The sequence below is a fragment of the Leptopilina boulardi genome, unplaced genomic scaffold, assembly GCF_019393585.1.
Source record: "Leptopilina boulardi isolate dan_hultmark-lab unplaced genomic scaffold, ZJU_Lbou_2.1 LbouV2_237, whole genome shotgun sequence".
Lineage (NCBI taxonomy): Eukaryota > Metazoa > Arthropoda > Insecta > Hymenoptera > Figitidae > Leptopilina > Leptopilina boulardi.
In genome coordinates, this window is record NW_026137793.1 from 1,335,589 (window position 1) to 1,356,828 (window position 21,240).

General features: G+C 23.4%; 3 protein-coding genes across 4 annotated transcripts; 2 read left to right on the plus strand and 1 right to left on the minus strand.

The window, feature by feature from the left end:
- Positions 1-1,113: 1,113 nt before the first annotated feature.
- Positions 1,114-9,389, plus strand: LOC127280352 (60S acidic ribosomal protein P0). Of its 2 annotated transcripts, none has more exons than XM_051303305.1 (6): positions 1,114-1,255; positions 1,740-1,830; positions 5,517-5,927; positions 5,998-6,342; positions 6,629-6,767; positions 9,320-9,389. In XM_051303305.1, the coding sequence occupies exons 2-5, from the start codon at positions 1,777-1,779 to the stop codon at positions 6,761-6,763; spliced, it is 945 nt and encodes a 314-aa protein (XP_051159262.1). In that variant the 5' UTR covers positions 1,114-1,255; positions 1,740-1,776; the 3' UTR covers positions 6,764-6,767; positions 9,320-9,389. The 2 variants fall into 2 exon arrangements, with proteins under 2 accessions (XP_051159262.1, XP_051159263.1); XM_051303306.1 differs by lacking the exon at positions 1,114-1,255 and adding an exon at positions 1,327-1,350.
- A 1,770-nt stretch (positions 9,390-11,159) lies between these two features.
- On the plus strand, positions 11,160-18,224 carry LOC127280353 (glutamate--cysteine ligase catalytic subunit). The gene is made up of 10 exons (XM_051303307.1): positions 11,160-11,422; positions 11,563-11,830; positions 12,790-12,899; positions 14,790-14,975; positions 15,121-15,293; positions 15,374-15,591; positions 15,765-16,133; positions 16,208-16,555; positions 16,693-16,874; positions 17,738-18,224. Exons 2-10 carry the CDS (start codon positions 11,681-11,683, stop codon positions 17,904-17,906), a joined length of 1,905 nt encoding a protein of 634 aa, XP_051159264.1. The 5' UTR covers positions 11,160-11,422; positions 11,563-11,680; the 3' UTR covers positions 17,907-18,224.
- A 104-nt stretch (positions 18,225-18,328) lies between these two features.
- On the minus strand, positions 18,329-19,529 carry LOC127280355 (protein Mpv17). Its single transcript, XM_051303309.1, has 5 exons — positions 19,339-19,529; positions 19,169-19,248; positions 18,948-19,063; positions 18,589-18,810; positions 18,329-18,506 (listed from the first exon to the last, which is right to left on the minus strand). The coding sequence occupies exons 2-5, from the start codon at positions 19,239-19,241 to the stop codon at positions 18,378-18,380; spliced, it is 540 nt and encodes a 179-aa protein (XP_051159266.1). The 5' UTR covers positions 19,242-19,248; positions 19,339-19,529; the 3' UTR covers positions 18,329-18,377.
- Positions 19,530-21,240: the final 1,711 nt, after the last annotated feature.

Sequence of the window (21,240 nt, forward strand, 5' to 3'; positions counted from 1 at the left end):
AATTTAGTTTATTTGAATCAATAAAATAAAATTGTTAAGTGTGAAATAATTTTTAATTACATACCAAAGAACAAAATAATTTCATAAAATAAATAAATTATATGAAAAAATTAATTATTTTGTCTAAAAAATTATTTATTAGATTCAATTAATTATTTACTTAACCCAAAAGTAGAAAAGAATTCTTATTTTAAGATGCAACATTTTCAGTTGTTGCTGAATTTACGCAATTGATTTTGCATGCTGATTAGCAGTACTGAATTTATATAGGACTCATCTTAAAATAAGACTTATTTCCTTTTTACTGAGTGTTTTAAAAAATCTTTTATTTTATTTTTAAAAATTTTTATTTTTTCAGATAAATTATACTTTGTTCAAATAAAAACTTTAATTGAAGGAAATAAAATTTTTTATTTAATAAACCAAATAAATATTTATCTTTAAATAAAAATATATTTTTTTTCTCTGGGGCATACCTATTTAATTAAATAATTAGATTTTTCAAAACTTTTAAATTTATTAAAATTTAATTAGAAGGTTTCGTATGAATAAAAACGATAACATTCGGACCATTGTTGTTTTAATAAAAGTTTACTCCATTAAAATTTAAAATTATTAAAAAAAATTTTAAACTAAAAATAATAAATTCATTAGTTTATTAATAAAAAATTGCCATAAATGAATGAAATAATAGGAACTAATTTTAATCATAAAATTAAACATTTCTTTAAGCACTAATTATTTCAAATTTATTTAATTATTTTTTATTTGATCTTATTTCAATTTTATTTGAGACTTTATCGTTCTTTACTTTGTTTATTATTTCATCAAACAAAACCGTTATAATTTATTTTTTACAGAGAAAAAGTAGTAATAATTTTATTAACAAAAGAAATTTAAACAGACTAGTTACAAAGTTGCCCCTGTTTATAGATTACTGTATGTACGTAGAAGCATAGCAATTTGTATTAGCTACTTGCAACTTAAAAAAATGATCTATAACATTTAATTAATTTATTTATTGCAAATTTAGAGTATTTTACACTATATTGAAATTGTAAATTTTCATAAAATAATATATTTGATGTATGAATCAACATTGAAATATATTATCAAAAAACTTGTCAAATTTGAATTTAAATACTCCAAAATGGCGATCGCGCAAGCGCGTTTAATTACTTCCGGTTAGAAAGTTGTAAACGTTGCCAGTTACTAACATCCGTTTCTTTTTCCATTCTGCCACAATTGTGCTAAGGTGAGTGTTCTATTTCTGTGATTCGAAATAAATTTAAACCATTAAATACTAATATTTTTCAATATAAAACATTGTTAATATTATTAGTAAAGAAGGTATTTTATTATTTTCTAATTTTCATTATTTTATAACATTATTTTCAACCATTTTTTTGCGAAAATTTTAAAGTTAGGTTATGTTGACATGTGCTTTATCCAACCCGTTAAGCGTCTTTTGGTTAAAAACATTATTTAATTACAATTAAGTAAGTCTTTTATCAAAAAAAAAAAGCTTAAATTGACAAATTTGTTATTATGATTATTTTTGTGAATTTTTTTTTGTCAACTATAAGCAAACACGTGGAACATAACCCTACTTAAAATTGACAAGCTTTTACATTATCTGCAGCATTCTTTTTTTTTTGTAATTTACAATAAAAGAAAATAATTTATTTCTAGACATTGTAAATATTTAAATAATTAAATATGCAAAAATTTTGTTTCAGTCCTTAAATCTCAATTTAGGTCTCTACTGTCACAAAGATGGGTAGAGAGGACAAAGCTACCTGGAAGTCAAGCTACTTCACCAAACTCATCGTAAGTTATTTTTGTACCTCAACTGATTTTTTTTCTTCAAAAATTATCACTTTTGATCTGAAAATGAAAAAATTAAGATTAGAAAAACTTTATTTTTATTCTTCAATTAAATTTATTTTTTTTTGTATTTAGAATTTTAATTATTAATTTTTTTTTTTTGTTCAAAAATATCACTTTCGATCCACAAAAAAAAAAAAAAAAAAAAGATTTTCCATTATAAAAACATACCTCGCATTATACGACTTTTTCTGACTTTTTTTTTCGAAAATACAACTTTTTTCGACTTATTTTAATAAGATCCGACTTTTTCGATTTTTTTTTTACATTTTTTTACAAAATTGTTAAACAAAATATGTACGTCTTTTTTAGTATACAATGCAGATCTTGAATCTTCTTCACTTAAATTATTTAACAAATTTAAAAAATTATCGTTCAATGCATAAAAACTTGAAAATCAAAGTCAAACTGTTTCAGTATTTTGTCGAGCATTTCAAAGAAAACAGACTTAAAAATCATATCAAATCTTTTTCTAATTCCTTATGACTCCTATAACAGAAATTCACTTGAATTTTTTATTTTTGTCCATTTGGTTAATAATAACAAGCTGTCCCGATTTACCCTGTGTTTTCAAAATACTGAAAATAAAAAAAAATAAAAAAATTTTAATTGAGTTAACTATCTATCTACTACAAATTTTTTCAAGTTTTTTCATTCCTTAATACAGTAATATACTTATGGAATCTTTTTTCTTAAAACTTTCTTAGAAACTATGCTAACCCCATTTACCCCGAATTTTATGAAATTTTCTAAATTTTGGGGTAAATGGGGACAGTCAGTTTCATGAGTTTAAAGCTTATCAAAAATTTTTTCTGATGCATAAAATTAATCCTGGGAACGTAAATAACAATTTAAAAAAATATAAACCCGCAAATATTACACGAAGCTGAAGTACGCAACGTTTATATAAACGATTTTTATAGAAATAATTTTTTAAAATGAAAAATTCTATAATTTTTTGTTTAAAAAATATTTCTTGTAGTTTTTATTAATCAACAAATTATAAAAAAATAATTTTTAGGCAAAAAATTATAGAATTTTTTATTTTAAAAAATTATTTCTTTAAAAATCGTTTATATAAACGTTGCGTACTTCAGCTTCGTATATTACTTACGTAAATTGTGAAAAAGAACAATTTTGTCCCCATTTACCCCAACTGACCTTATCTTAAATAATTTTTTAATTAAAAATTTTATGAAATTCAATAATTGTTAAAAATTTTAAAAAAAATTTAATTTAAAACCTCTTAAAATTTAATTATTTTTAAAATTTTTTATCTAAAACTTTTTGTAATTTAATAATTTCAATTATAACTCTTCGGAATTTTCAATTTTTTCGAATGATTTTTATAGTATTCTTCAAAAATTCAACTATCTGAAAGTATTTTTCAATTAAAAAATTTAAAAATACAAATTTTGGCTTTAATTTTTGATAAATTCTTCAGCAACAGAAATTACCTTTAAAAAATTCTAATTAAAATTCACTTGACTTCAATTATTTTCAAAAATTTCAATTTAAAAACATGAGCCAAAAGTTTTGAACGTTCAAATGAAGGAAATTTTTTTTGCAACTTCTTTAAGTAGAAATTTTATTACAAAAGTTTGTTTTAAATATTTAAAAAGAAATTATTATTTTAATACTTGTTTAATTTACTGTTTTATTTTACATTGACATCATAATTTTTGATAATTTATAGATTCAAAAAAATATTTCGTTCATTTGAACGTTCAGAAATTTTGGTTCATTTAAAACCTTCTAAAATTTAAGTATTTTTAAAAATATCAACTGTAACTCTTACAAAATTTAATAATTTTAAATTATTTTTATAATAATAATTTTTATAATATTCTTCAAAAATTCAATTATTTGAAAGCAATTTTTCAATTAAAAAGTTTTGAAATTAAATTTTCTGACTGTAATTTATAATAAATTCTTTATCAACTGAAATTGACAAAAATTTCAATTAAAAATCACTTGAGGTTCAATTAATTTCAAAAATTTGAATTATAAATCTTTGAAAATTCAATTAATTTAAAAAAAATGTTATCTAAAATTATTTAATAAATTAATATCAATTCTGTAAAATTTAATTATTGTCTAAAAATTAACAAAATCTTTTGAAATTTAATTATTTCTTAAAATTTCAACTATAACTCATCCAAAGTTCAATTTCTTCAAAAATTCAATTATTTAAAAAAAAGTTTCAAATAACTCTAAAATTGAATTATTTTCAGAATTTTTTTTTAATTTCTCTCATTTAAAATTGAGGAAATAATAAAATGGATTTAATATCTAATAACAGTAGTTATTTAAAGTAAAAAGTACCTCCATGAAGTTGGCTTCGACGCTCAGCGCCGAAAATTGTTTTTCACAGGATCAAAAATTTCAAATTATTTTTTTTAAAGTTTTTCATTTCAAATAATACCTTTAAAAATACTTCTAAAATGGATTATATGAACCCAAAACCTTTTTAAAAAATAATTTGATAGTTTTGGTCCCGTTAAAAATAATTTTCGACGCCAACTTCATGGAGGTTAAAAAGTCGACTTTTTCGATTTTTTTTTTTTTTGAAATTGTAAATCGACTAAAACGACTTTTTTTTTTTGCTTCTTAAAGTCGATCCAAGACCTGTGAAAATAAATATTCCAATTTTTCACAATAAATTTCTTTATTATTTAAGGGGAGGGACCGCTGAAATTTTAACACATCAAAATTAAAGCTGTTTAAGGGTGGTCAATTTTTTTTCTGACAATATTAATTATTTAAATGTATAATATATCATGAAAAATTGAAAAACTATAAATTTGTTAATAATTTTTAAAATCAAATTCAAAATTCTCGAAAATTTAAAATTTAAACTTCTCTCACAATTTTAATTATTTTTGACTGCCGATTTTTTTATACGCTTGTTTCATGATTCTAAACAATCAAGCGTATGGATTTTGAAAAATTTCAATTTTTTTAAAAAAAAGGAAAATTTTGAAAAATAAAAATATTTGTAAAATTGTTAAAAATTACTATTTGTTGTTTTTCTCAGTAGAATAAGATTTTTGGTTGAAAAAAAATGTTGAAAAAAATTATTACCCCTAAACAAGATCAATTTTGATTGCTTTCAATTTTAGTGGTAATTTTGAAAAAATTCAACTACTTCCACAATTTTCATTATTTTTTATTGTCGAATTTTTTTTACGCTTTTTTCACGATTTTAAACAATCAATCGTATGGAATTTAAAGAAATTTAATTTTTCCAAAAAATAAATTTTCTAAAATGGCTAAAAAATTTTTTTTTTAAATTTTAATAATTTATAATAATTTTGGATCCTAAATTATGCCAGAAAAAAAATTGACACTCTTTAACAATAATAACTTCAGTAGGCTGAAATTTCACCGGTCCCTCCCCTTAATTATATTAGGCTTTATTTAAAAAATTAATAATGATGAAAACATAACACGTCTGAAGACCCGGTTCACGGACCAGAGCTAGAAATAGCTGAACCCACTGGTTCGTCGGGCTCTCAGTTGAAAAATTGCATAAAAAATGCTGTCTGAATCCAATGTTTTTTTTTAAATATTTCATTTATTAGAAGAATTTTGTTTTAATGAAAAAAAAAAAAATTCTCACATTTTAGCAACTTTTGGACGACTACCCCAAGTGCTTTATTGTGGGCGCGGACAATGTCGGTTCAAAACAAATGCAACAAATTCGTATGTCATTACGAGGAAGTGCCATCGTCCTTATGGGAAAAAATACCATGATGCGCAAAGCCATTCGTGGCCATATTGAGCGCAATCCCGCATTAGAAAAACTTCTTATGCACATCAAAGGAAATGTTGGCTTTGTCTTCACACGTGGAGATTTAGTTGAGGTCCGTGACAAACTTGTTGAAAATAAAGTTCGTGCACCCGCCAGAGCTGGAGCTATTGCTCCATTGAGTGTTATTATTCCCGCTCAAAACACTGGATTGGGACCTGAAAAAACTTCCTTCTTCCAAGCTCTCAGCATTCCAACAAAAATTTCCAAGGGTACCATTGAAATTATCGTATGTATATTTCATTTTATTTAAAGAAGAAGAAGAAAATGAGAAATTTAATTGAATTTTGTTTTTTCAGAACGATGTGCACATCTTAAAACCTGGCGACAAAGTTGGTGCTTCAGAAGCAACTCTTTTGAATATGTTGAACATCTCTCCATTCTCATATGGTTTGTTGGTTGAACAAGTTTATGACTCTGGCACTATTTTTGCGCCAGAAATTTTGGACATCAAGCCTGAGGATCTTCGTGAGAAATTCTTGGCTGGAGTTGCTAATTTGGCATCAGTTTGTTTGGCTATTGGTTATCCAACAATTGCCAGTGCACCGCACAGCATTGCCAATGGTTTCAAGAACTTATTGGCTATTGCTGCTGTGACTGAAGTTGAATTCGCTGAAGCCAAGACCATCAAGGAATACATCAAGGTATATTATCGAAAATTATTGTTTTTGTTACTTTTTTCTATTTGATTATAATAATTTTTAGATGATAATTTTTTTTTTTTCATAATGATGAAAGCATAACGCGTCTGAAGACCCGGTTCACAAATCAGAGCTAGAAATAGCTGAACCCACTGATTTGTCGGGCTCTCAGTTGAAAAATAGCATAAAAATGCTGTCTGAATTTAATGATTTTTTCACATATTTGCTTTATTGAAAGGAGAGGAATTTTAGTTTGATTAAAAAAGAAAATTGTTTTATATTTTTATAGGACCCAAGTAAATTCGCTGCCGCCGCTGCTCCAGTTGCTGCTGCCGCTGCCGCACCCGCAGCAGAGAAGAAGGAGGAAAAGAAAGAAGAGTCGGAATCAGAAGATGACGACATGGGATTCGGTCTTTTTGACTAAATTTGTAAGTTAATTTGGTCATTAAAGGGTCAATCCATTATATTTCGAATGAAGTCGTCGCTGACTAATTTTTAAAAATTATAATACTTTGCAGGAATGATTTTGAAGTTATCAAGATCACGAAATGAAAAGAATTTTATTAAAATTTTAATTATTTATTGCAAAATATGAATTTAAAGTATATGAGGTGCTGAAAACTGTCAATTTTTTAGCCATTAGAAAATATGCAAAAATACGTAGAATTTACCATAAAATAAAAAATTTTTTTTGTAATTTACTAAGAATGAATAAATTTATCATTATCAATTGATGTAATTATTTAAATATGTGAAATAATATATAAAATATGATTTTCAAGTTCGCCTGTCAAATAACCTAAATTTGCAAATTTCATCTATTAAATGTGAGAAAGAGAAGTCATTAAATTGAAAAAAACATTACCAAATATAAAGTACCTGTGACTAACTTTTAGTTTTTCTTAGCACTTTTTTCCTTTTTTCTTAATAAATGTGAAATAAAAAGCAATAAAAATTGGCACTTTGCTTATTTTCACTATTTTCAAATGTAAATAACTTTCTTGGAGAGAACTGAAAAATTACAAAACTTGGGCAATATCTAATTGATCACTAACTACACATACTGGAAAAAAATTCGCTTTGGTCCCGAAGATACTTTTTGAGATAATTATGTTTAAATTTTTCACAATTTTTATCAGGTTAATACATGTAGTTTTTTAAGGACGAAGTTAGGTTTTATTGGTTAAACATTTTGAACTAACTTCAATTTTATAAAAATCACATGTATTAACCTGATAAAAATTGTGAAAAATTTAAACATAATTATCTCAAAAAGTATCTTCGGGACCAAAGCGAATTTTTTTCCAGTATGTGTAGTTAGTGATCAATTAGATATTGCCCAAGTTTTGTAATTTTTCAGTTCTCTCCAAGAAAGTTATTTACATTTGAAAATAGTGAAAATAAGCCAAGTGCCAATTTTTATTGCTTTTTATTTCACATTTATGAAGAAAAAAGGAAAAAAGTGCTAAGAAAAACTAAAAGTTAGTCACAGGTACTTTATATTTGGTAAGGTTTTTTTCAATTTAATGACTTCTCTTTCTCACACTTAATAGATGAAATTTGCAAATTTAGGTTATTTGACAGGCGAACTTGAAAATCATATTTTATATATTATTTCACATATTTAAATAATTACATCAATTGATAATGATAAATTTATTCATTCTTAGTAAATTACAAAAAAAATTTTTTATTTTTATGGTGAATTCTACGTATTTTTGCATATTTTCTAATGGCTAAAAAATTGACAGTTTTCAGCACCTCATATACTTTAAATTCATATTTTGCAATAAATAATTAAAATTTTAATAAAATTCTTTTCATTTCGTGATCTTGATAACTTCAAAATCATTCCTGCAAAGTATTATAATTTTTAAAAATTAGTCAGCGACGACTTCAGTCGAAATATAATGGATTGACCCTAAAAAAAAAAAAAAAATACATAAATTATTTTACAATCTAAAAAAATATTTTTAACTTATTTTTTTTTAATTATAGGAGCTGAAAATTAATTTTTTCTCCGAAATGTTTTTTAAAGCTTTTTAGACAAGTATTTTTTTTTTTTTATCTGAAAAAATTTATTTCACGAAATTACAACGAATTTAATTTTCCAAGTCGGAATAGTCGTTTATCTTAAAATTAGGGGAAAAAAAAAATTTTGGAAATATTCGGTCAATAATTTTAATATTTTTTGAAAAAATCCAAACAATTTGTTACAATATGGATTATTATTATATAATTTCAAATATGAATAGAATTATTCCATATTTTGAAATTTTTCTTTAACCTTTATAAAGAATTTTTCATTTTATTTGAATTTTATAAATAATAAATTCTATTGATCGAATGTTACTGAAAATTATTTTTAAAAAAATATTAAACGTAAAAGTGACAAATTTTTGTTATATTTAATATTTTTTTTTTTAAAGAAATTATTTTCAACAAAATAATGTAGAACAACATTTTTAGTTTGAGTTTATGTTCTGGTATGTGTCTGAAGTTTCGAACGTTCAAATGAACGAAATAATTTTTTTGGTTTATAAATTTTTTAAAAATTAATACAACAACGAAAAATAAAAAAGTATATTAAACATTTAATAAATTATGAATGTATTTTTGAGTACAGAAAGCAATATTTTAGAATAAAATTTGAAATTAAAAAAGTAGTAAATAAATTTTTTGTTCATTTGAACGTTCAGAACTTCAGGGACATGTTCTGATTAAATTAAGAAAGCAATTTAATAATTCTAATTTTAGAAACTTTTATTTAATGCTTTTAATATGATTATAATGATGAAAATATAACGCGTCTAAAGACCCGATCCACGTGTCAGAGCTAGAAATAGCTGAACCCACTGATACGTCGGGCTCTCAGTTGAAATAGAGCATAAAAATGCTGTCTGAATTTAAAATTAATAAAACACAAATATTTTTAATAATTTTATGAAATTAAACGGGAAATATTATTTTTCTGTTGCAGAAAACAATGACTGTATTTTGCTGTTAATGTTCTTAACCGACGTCCAAATAAAGTACAGTTGTGATGATAATTCATGTTTTTTCACTCAATCCAATTCCTTTTTTATTATTTTTAAGTAGGTACATATATATATATATATTAAGTAAAGTGAAATTTTACAATAAATTACATTTCTCAAGTTACTTTAATTTAAAATTAATAATTTCAAGACTTGAAATAATTCTAAATTATTAATTTGCTTCTTTAAATGTTAAAGTAAAGCAAATTTTTTATTTCTTTTAATAATTCAAATTGTTGATAGGAACCAATTTATTTCTGAATTTTTTTTTTAGGATCTAAAATTATTAGTTTTTTATTATTTAGAAATGAAAAAAAGAAAAAAACTTTAAAATTGACGATAAAAAATAAATATTAGAAATTATTTTATTATTGGAATGGATTTTTTTCCATGATTTTAATTAATTGAAATTATGATCAATTTTATTTTTTAAAAAAATAAAAGTGGAACAAAAATTCATACTGTTTTGAAATTCCATAAATACTGTAAATTCTGGTATTGATGAAAGATTTTTTAAATCTTTGAAAGGGTTAAATTATTATTAGTAAAATAATTTAAATTAGTAATTTTTGAAGCAAAGTGTTTCTTGGTAAATTTACATACCGTCGATAGGGGTAATTATGGAACGCGTAATTCTTTTTTATGTAAAATTTTTTTAATAGTAAATTGTTACAAAGTAACTTAAATGTTTCTATTTTTATACTGACAAAGAAAATATGTTATACTTGCTATTGTTATTTTTAAAAATAATTTGTTCCGTACTACGAGACAATTATGGAACCATGTTTAAGTTTAAATAGCTCTGTCAAAAAATTAATTTTTTTTTAATGAAACTTTGAGGAAACCTTCGGAAGAATTTTTGCAATATATTTGAATAATTAAAAAAAAAAATTTAATAATTAGATTTTTGGTGAAGAAAAAAAATCGCGTTTTTAGTTCTGTAATTTCCCCGGTTGACGGTAATATATTTTTTTTCAAAAAAAAAAAAAAAAAAAAAAAAAAAAAAGCTCCGTTAACCTTGAGAAATTAAAGTCTTTAAAGTGTAGCTGCATGAATTTACTTGAAAACCAGTTTTTGAAAATTATAGGTTTGGGTGACAAAAAATTCCGCTTAGTCATCATAAAATTATTCGTTTCATTGTAAAGCAATTAATATAACAAACTCTTAATTTAAACCATAAAGAAAAAAAAAAGAAGTAAACATAATTTCATATATACATAATATTAGTATATAACACAAAAGATCATTGAAAATTTTGCCTTATCATTAGAAAAAATCGATTTTTATGAAACGAAACTACGCAAGGATAATCAATAAAAGATAAATCATTTTTCTTTCGCATGAACGCTATTTATATACAAAAAAAAAAGAAAAAAAAATGTTTATCACTAAGTAAAAAGAAGAAAATTTAGATAAAAACTAAGATTTTTGATTTTTTTTACCGTGCTTATAAAAAATATTTAAAAAATTAATTTTTTAATAAATAATTTTAATTATTGTGAAATAAATTAAATATAATACATTTGCAATATTCAATATATATTTTTAATAATTAAAATTTGAAAAAAAAATTTTTTTTTTGGTGTAACAATTTTTCAAATGAAATATTTTGAAAAAATTCTTATCTGATAATCTATAAAATATTTTGATTATTTAAATGAAGACAAAAGAGAGATCGTTTCATTATTTAAGACTATATAGAGTTGAATTCATGCACCTTTTAGAAATTCTTAAAGAGCCGCTCCTGTTTTTTTACTGTCGAACGTCTCATATAGAAATTAGTCTGCTCTTATACCATTCACAACATTGGTAACCGCAATACTCGAAAGTACAATTACACTGGAATTTTTCAATTTACATCATTATATTTGTCTTTAATTAGAAAAGATATATAATTGAAATTTGATAATTGTTGACACATTTAATATTGTGTCAATTTTATCATTATAAATTGTTATTGTTGAAAAAGTATATAAATATCAAGAGAATATAAATTTACATTGTGAAAAATTCAAGGAAATTCTACACGAAAATCTCAGTGAAAGGTAAATAAAAATATTATATTAAAAGATAAAAATTTATTTTAGTGTTAATTATTTTGATTTTTTTTTCTTTTTTTTTTCTTATTGCTTATTGAATTTTTTTTTTTTTTTCTATATTTTCTTTTTGTCTGTCTATATTGCAGTTATATTCTCGCATGTTCATCGAAAAAAATAATTGGATTCGATCGGATCGGATCGTTTTAGCAAGAATTTTACTTGTCTGCGGTAAAATTGAAATAATTTTGTGAAAAATAATATATAATGGGCCTACTGTCTGAGGGTAGTCCACTCAGCTGGGAAGAAACAAAAAATCTTGCTGATCACGTGAGAAAGCATGGAGTTATTCAATTTATTAACCTATACAAAAGACTTCGCGATAGACAAGGTGACGTTCTCAAATGGGGTGATGAGGTAATATTGCATAAACAAAATATGACTTGTATTTTCTTTTTTTTTTTTTTCCTTTTATTACCATCTCTTATTGTATACTTGTTAACATTTTCCTAGAACTTCCTTTTTTTTCGCACCACTTAAATCCTTTTTTTTTATTTTGCATATTTCTGAAACTGCTGATTAAAAAATTAAAAATGAATTGTCATAATTATTTTAAATTTATTTTTAAATTTTACAGATTTTTATTTAATTAAATTAATTTTTTTTAAAGTTATTTTATTATTACTTTCTACTTATTATTTATTTTTAATTTCTACCTTAGCGATTTGTTATTTTGATTTAAAAAAAAAAATATATATATAAAAATAACACCAATAACTAATAGAAAATTGAAATTTTATTCTTTGTTTATTACAATAATAAAATTTAAAATCAAAATTATTTATTGTGTATTACTCAGTAGTAAAGAGATGATTCAATTAAAAAATTATGTTGATAATTAAAAACGATAAGATAAGAGTTTAAAATGAGAATAAATAAAATCGATTTCTTTTACAGTCATAAAAGTTTATCAAATTGGCATAGGTAATATGATATATCATATATATATATATATATATATATATATATATACAAGGGGCTATAAAAATCTATTGACTATTCGTTTAACGCTGTTGGTGCGGCTGTTATAAGTGTTTGAACATAGTAAAGAATTTGAAACAAAGATTGATATTAATGTCAATCCCCAATAAAAATTTCATTATTGCTGACTCATAAGCTTTACATTCCTTTTTACTTAAATATTAAAAGATCAACTATGACCATTAATTAGAGTACAATTGAATGGACTTAACAATAACAATATAGCGACACAGCAATCGATTTTCAAACTCTTTCATATACATAACTTGAGTTTAACTTTACAGTTAAAATTGAAAAAAAAATTATTTATTTATTTATTTTTTTTTTTATTCAAGGTCGAGTATATTTTAGTGAAATTCGATGATGAAGCAAAAACAGCAAAAGTTTCATTACGAGCACAAGAAGTACTTGATCAACTTACTGAAGAAGAGCGAAAAAATCCAAAGTAAGTTTTTTTTGTATACAATTAAAAAGAATTGTAATTAGAAATTTTAGAATTAATTTTTTAAACAAAAGTCTTAAATTTTTGAAAAATATCAATATTTTTCACAATAATCATTGACTTTTTATCTAAGGCAAATTTAATTTAATTCTGATAAATAATTTTATTAAATAAGTTTTCAACAATTCTTTGCGATTTTTGGTCAAATTTCAATTATAGCACAATTGATAAGTTTTTTTTTTTTTTACATATTGAAAGACAAAAACGTTTCTCTGTTAAAAAAAAAAAATAATTAACTCAATTCAAATTTCAGAGATTCTCACAATTATTTTTTGAACAAACTAAAAAAAATTTATTTTAAATATTATCCTTTTCTAAAAAAAATACTCTCAATATAAATTGAACTATTTTAAACATTGAGAATATAAAATCTCAATAAAGGGCCGAAACGTATTTTAAAATTGGAAATGTACAGGTGAAGCTGCAGATGCTACATTGAAAAAATGAGCACTAATGTATAAATTTTTGTGTTCTATAAATCTAATTTGTTGAAAATGCAAACCTTAAGAATGAAAATTAAAATTTAGTCAAATACATTAAATTCCAAAAAATAATGAACAAAAATGTGTTGTACGGATAATAAATAATTATTATTTTTCATTTACAAAAGTTTATGATTAATACAGTTCTTAATTCGTATATAATTATTTTAAAAAATTTTTTAAATGTACAAAAAAAATTCATTTACCTATTTAAAAAATTTAGGTTTATTGTAAAATTTAATATTTTTAAATTTAATAACTTTTATAATACAATTTTTTATAAATTATTTTCTCTAAATTAAGACGTTCCCTCCTTTTTTTTGTCTATTTTGTACATAGGAAAAAGAGTTTTGTTTAAAAAAAAAAAAAAAAAAATTTTAACACTTTCTAAGTTAAGAAACAATGTTAAACCGATTTCGCGGTCATAATCGCAAGACGATAATTTCACCATTTTTTTTACATTCAATAAAAATAATTGAAGTTACAAAATTTATAATATAATTTAATTTATAATAAAAATTGAAAAAAAAATTGAATTTACATAAAAATTATTGAGTTTATAAAAAAATTTTAATTTTAAACAAAATTAAATTTAAGATAATAATAATTGAATAATTGATATTTGAAAATATGTAATTAAATGTAAACAAAACATTGAATTTTTAAATAAGTGAATTTTATTGCTAATAAATTTATAGCGTTAATTAGTTTTTAAATTTTGTAAAAAAAATTTATTGATTTTATTTTTATTTTATTTATTTATTTTGTTAAAAAAAGAAGATAAATTATTTAAAAATGTTGTTTTAATTTTAAAAGTTAATTAATATAATTATAAATATTAGTTACATGATAAATTCTTTAATTTATTTTAAAATTAAATTTAAAGTTTGAATTTAAAAAAAAATTTTGTTTTATTTGAAAATTGGGCGATTGTCTTATTCCAAGGATTTCTCAAACATTGTTGAAAATTTAATTCTTAATTTTCTTGAAGCACATTATTATATAGCTAGAGCACCTTATTTGATTTTATGTTCAAATAAAATGGTTTTCCTTGCCCAAAAAGTTTTTTTTTCGTATTTAATTTTACTTTTCTTTATTTTTCTGTATTTAAAAAAAATCTAGAAAATTTTTTTTTTTATAAAGCGGAAAGAAATCAGGAGAAAATCTTAAATTTTATTCACAATTTTTAATCTGAACACCTTGAAAAATTAATTTTAGTTAATGTTTCAAATTTTTTGAATAAAAATAAACAATGTAAAGAGAATCTTTTGTATTTTATGAATTTTTAACAAATTTGTATTATTAAGATTCATATTTTTGTATTGAATAATTTTTTGAAATTTTTCTTTAGCAAAGTCAAATCTCTTTGGCGGCCAGAATATGGAGCTTATATGATTGAAGGAACTCCAGGAAAACCTTATGGAGGACTGCTAGCACATTTTAATGTCGTCGAGGCAAATATGCAGTACAGAAGGCAAGAAGCAGCAAAATTACTTCTACCCGGCGAGGTTTTAATGAAAATAACAAACTTCCCCAGGTTCGATTTTTTATATTATTCATTATATTCTTTAGTTATGCTAATATCATCATTACATAATTTACCTATTTCTCTTCTTTTTGAATTTCACTAAATTTCTTAAATTATTATTTTATTGAAATTAAATTTTTCAATTACACTATAGATTGGGCTCACCTGATTTCACTGATCCACCTGCACAACCAACACCTAATTCAGGAGCATCAAGAAGCTTATTTTTCCCCGATGAAGCAATTTTTGGTGGTCATCCACGATTTAAAACTCTCACAAGAAATATTCGTCATAGAAGAGGAGAAAAAGTTGCTATTAACATTCCGAGTAATTATAATTTTTACAAGAGATGAAAAAATAAAGTTAACCAATTTTTATTAAATTAAAAAATTTGAAATTATTTTCAGTTTACAAGGATGAAAATGTTCCTACGCCATTTAAGGAAAATTTAGCTGCATTAGGCGATGATGGTTCAAGTGAGAAAGCAGCAAAAGAAGATCACATTTACATGGATGCTATGGGATTTGGAATGGGCTGTTGTTGTTTACAATTAACATTTCAAGCTTGTAACATTCAAGAAGCTCGAACATTATATGATCAACTTACTCCACTTTGTCCCATTATGGTAAGAAAACAAAAATATCTCAATATTACTTAAAAATAATTAATTAAATGAAAAATTAATTAATAAAATAATAATGAAATTTTTAATTAGAAGAAAACTAACTGAATTTAGGAAATATTTTTCTTAACTTTATAAATTTGAAGAGAATGAAATAAATGTTGAATGATTTTCAGTTGGCATTAACTGCAGCGTCGCCGTTTTATCGCGGTTACATAACGGAAGTGGATTCAAGATGGAATGTAATATCCTGCTCCGTTGATTGTCGTACCCAAGAAGAACGTGGATTTAAATCGTTGAAGGAGAATAAATTTAGAATTAGTAAATCCCGATACGATTCCATTGATTCTTATCTTAGTGAACAGGGGGAAAATTATAATGATGTGCCTTTAACTTATGACAACGAGATTTACAAGCAATTATTGGAAAATGGAATCGACAAATTACTTGCACAACACGTAGCACATTTATTTATTAGAGACACGGTTTCTCTTTTTTCAGAAAAAGTCTATCAAAATGATTTAGAAGACACCGATCACTTTGAGGTGAGATATAATAATCTATTTTAAAATTTTTTAAATAAAATTATTACATTATCAATAAATTGTGATAATTGCAGAATATTCAGTCGACAAATTGGCAAACGATGCGTTTTAAACCGCCACCGCCAAATTCTTCAATTGGATGGAGAGTTGAATTTCGACCATGTGAAGTGCAAATAACTGATTTTGAAAATGCAGCTATTGTTTGTTTTGTTGTACTCTTGACGAGAGTGATTTTAAGTTACAAACTCAATTTATTGATTCCAATTAGTAAAGTCGATGAGAATATGATTAAAGCGCAAAAAAGAGACGCTGTGAAAAATGAGAAATTTTGGTTCCGTCGTGATATTGTTTCGAGTAAACAAGATGAAAACAATAAAGAAGAGTACACAGAATTTACAATCAATGAAATTATCAATGGAAAAGTTAGTTTCTTTTCTATTCACAAATATTATTTCTTATAATAATAATAAATTTTTCATTATTAGAATTATTCTTACCAAAAAGAAATGTTAATTAGCAATTTTTAAGAAAAAAATTTATTGAAATTTTTTATTTATAGGAGGGAATATTTCCTGGATTGATTCCTTTGGTAAATTCTTATCTCGCGAGTATGGATACGGATGCTGACACACATTGTACAGTTCAAAGATACTTGAAATTGATACAAAGGCGAGCTTCTGGAGAGCTTTTAACCACTGCTGCCTGGCTTCGAAAAGAAGTCACCACTCATCCCGAGTATAAGTTAGTATTTTAAATTTCTTTTAACTCTTTCGGGATTATCTTTTTTCTTAAAAAAAAAAAAAAAAACTAAATTTTATATATTTTTAAACAAATTTCTCTGGAAAACTAATGAACTAAAGTTTCTTGTCCCCGATGATAAAGTGTTCAGGCCTAAAATTATACGATTTTTTTCGAGTTTTTCCTAATTATTTTAATAAAATGCGACTTTTTTTTATATTTCTTTGCAGATCTTCTTTATTTCAATTATTTAACAAATTTTTAACTAAAAAATTCTTCACTAAATTATTTTTAATAATTTTAATGAAATTCTTCACAAATTCAATTATCTTAAACTATTTTTCAATTAAAATTTTTATAAAATTTAAAAATAATTCAATGTAATTTTCCAATATTCATTTAAATAAGAAATTAATAATAAAATATATGAAATTTAATAATTGTTTATAATTTGAAAAAAAATTAACAAGTAAAATTACAAAAAAAAATTTAATTCATAATCACTTGAAATTTAATTATTTGCAAAATTTTCAATTATTTTCAATGATTTTTTATAATATTCTTTGAAAATTCAATTATCTGAAACTATTTTTCAATTAAAAACTTTTGGAATTCAATTTTTTTTTATGTGATTTCTAATAAAATTATTCATCAAGAGAAATCACTAGAAATTTCTCTGATTATAATATTATTGTCTGAAATTTAACACAATCTTTTGAAATTCAATTATTTTCAAAAATTTCATTTTTGCAGTTAAAAATCGAAAATTTACCCTAATTTTAAGGATTATAATTATAATAATTATTTAGTTACAATTGCATGTTCAGTTCTTTTTTTTTTTAAACTAATTCAATGTCTAATTACAGAAAAGACTCGAAAATCACTCAACTTATCAATTACGATTTGCTCAAAAAAGTGCACGACATTGAAAGCAACAAATTATCATGTCCGGAATTACTTGGACCTTGTATTACATCTAAAACCACTGAGAGTGTTCCAACGGCAGTAGCGAAAGCCGAAATGTGTTGTAATTGAGTCACGTATTAATTAGAGTAGCAAATTTTTTGAATTGTGTATAATTATTTTTAAAAAAAAATGAAATACCACAAATTGTACTTATTCAGTATATATATATATATATATATATAAATAACGAACGGGTGCTTCTTCATACTTTATTAATCTATAGTAAATTATAATTGAATCTGTAAAGAACATTCCATATTTATCAATATTTATAATTGTAAAAAGTGAAAGAGTCCCCCGTTAAAATGATTATTATTCGAAAACAGAGGTTGTTAGTGATAATTGAATTATTATTAATAAAAAAAGGTTCTTGTATTTGTAAATTAATTTTCAAATCGCTTTTCTTTTGGGAAATTTAATTTCCAAAATTGAAAAAAAAAATACTATTTTATTGTACACTTACAATTCAAATGTAGGAAGACAGTTAAAAATATATGGCAAAACTTTTATTTTGAATAGTTAATATGACGATTTAAAAGATTAATTTTTATCTCTATTGGTCCTGTAAGAAATATAAGTGTTCCACAAAAGAGCTACTGTTTGAACAACTAATACTTGATACTGTAGTGGAACAATGCCAAAATTTAATAATTGTACTGCAGGCCATAACTGAAATAATATTTTCCTAGTATTAATAAAAAAAAAAGAGTGAAAAAAATATAGTAAATAAAATTGATATTAAAATTGTTACCTTATAATTGCTAACAAGAATATCGGGATATTCATTTTTCAGTTTCAATTTAATATTATCGATTTCGTTCCCCTGTAAAATTCCAATTACTACAATTAAAGCACAAAGGAAAACAGGTGCAAAAAGTAATTGATCGAATGCAACTTTTTTTAATGTTACTATTCCCCCTTTGGAACCGATATATTTATCGAGAATTCCATACCAAGTTCTAGTAGCTGGCCCCTGAAAATAGTATAGAAAAAATCAATATTTTATTTTCGCATAATTATTCTTCTATTAAATTCTAAAGCAAGTTTTTAATTTGAATTGTTTAAAAAAAAAATTATCCTCGTAGATTTCAAAATTAAAAGTTTACCTACAGCAAGAAAAAAACCTATTCCTGCGAATCCTGCTGTACGTTTAAAATCCAAAGAATCAAATGTTCGTTTTTCAACTAAATTTTGCGCTATTTGATCTCCAAGTGCCATTAAAGTGCCTAAAAAATTTATTGATAATAAATTATTAATATTTATATAATATGTAAATAATTTTTAATAAGTAATTTAAATAAATTATTATATAAAAATAATTATTAAATCACCTGCTTGAACGGCTTGCATTCCCAGAGGAAACCGGGATAATAATTTCTGATAAACTCTTAAAATATAACTCATTTTGAAGTCTTATTTAAAAAGATTATTAAAATAATAAATAACCAAAGACATTTAATTTCTTTTTTGTATATATATGAAAATGTAACCCAAAGTTTCATCAACGTATATACATCGAGAAAGTACAGATTTGAGGTTAAAAGTTAAAACACATTAATAATAATTAACATTTATTTCTTATTATTGTAATTTACTTAAATTGTAAAATTAGCGCGATTAGAATATATATATTTATGTTCTATTTTTGATAAACACATGTCACAATGTGCTCCAGGTTGACGTTTCACCAATGAGATTTGTATATCGTCTGCTTTGTTTATAGAAACAATTTTTCAAATGAATGGAAATTTTAATGGACAAGTTATTCTTAACAATCACCTACTGTCAGCCAATCACAATGAATTTAGTTCAATATATAAAGTAGTTTTCTAATTTTGATATAAAAACAGTAAATTCTTCTACTATATTTCGAATGTAAATTATAAAATTATTTAATATTAAAAAATAGTTTTAATGCTGAAGTTTCAAATAATTATTTACAATTTGATTGGCGATCGTTATGAATGAATTGAGGTTATGTTTATGTTAGAAAAATGGATCAAACAGATCAAGTTTGTATAATCATTTTATATAAAAACTAGAATATTTGTGAATACAACATTGAATAATACTTATCGTTATTAATTAATTAGAATTACATTTGAATTTTTTTTTATGACAGTTTTTCTATTGCCGCGGGTCATGTCAGTGACGTCTGTTTACGTTACCATGGAAATAAATTTACATTTAATATATGCAATTTTTAAATATTTTTTTTTATTTCATAAATGAACAGAAAATTAAGAAATTCTATTTTTTAGAATGATTTTGGCGATTTACAAAAGAAAGAACGATTTAAGAATTTAGGAAAAGGTTTGAAAGCAAATGAAAATAAACAAACAATTATTCGATGGTTCAATTGTTTCAGTATAAATGAAAGTCCATCAGATTTAAATTACACATCATCGCATGTATCAAAAGCAACGTTAAGACGTGTAAAAAAAAGTTTTCTAAAACAAATACAAATGATAAGGCAATTAATGACACCACCTAGTTTTTTATGCGATTCAAAATAAAAGATTTGCATCCGCTGATTCTCAACAAAAACGAGTTAAATTTCATCGACAATCAACTAACGAAAATAATTATTTTTCTCGAGAAAAATAAATTCTCATAGATTGTAATCATATATAACAATTTTTCGGAACATTTTTCCTTCGATTCAGATATGGAAAAAGAGAAAATTGTCGAACGACATTTTTATCAATGGAGAGTCTTTCTCAATGATAGGGGAGAATTATTGATTAAAGGATCACTCAATAAGTAAATAAATTTTTATTATTTAATATTGGAAAAAAAAATTTTTTTTTTTAATTAATTTATTATTTTAGTGAAATATGGTCTCGGAGTAAACCAGTTGCAGAAATGTTGTCATCAAAAAAACTTAAATCAAAATATCAACACATTTATCATCTTCATGGATGTATTATCGACGAAAAGAATGGTGATTTTTTTTATTTTTCATTTTAGTAATTCAAAAAAAAAAAAAAATGTAATTTTGAGGAAACATTTTAAAAAAATATATATTTCTTTTCAGAATTACCAAAATATATTTATCAAAAATTCTATAACGGTTTTCCTGACGATTGGCGTAACGTTCATGCAATATGGAAAAATTACATTGCTCAAGGAAGCAAAGAAAATTTTCACTGGCTAATGAACGTTAATTATATCAATCACAATAGTGAAATAACAGATAATAAACAAATGCAAAAAAGAGAGAAGAAATTTCAAGAATTAAATTTCATGGAGAAATCAACATCACAACAATCATCTGATTATAATTCTGATTTTCAACACGAGGGAAATAAAAAAATTGTCGAAAATCATCGAAATAATATAAAAATGAAAAAAAATCAATCAATTCAAATAAATAGTGATTCCCAACAATTTAGCGAAAAAG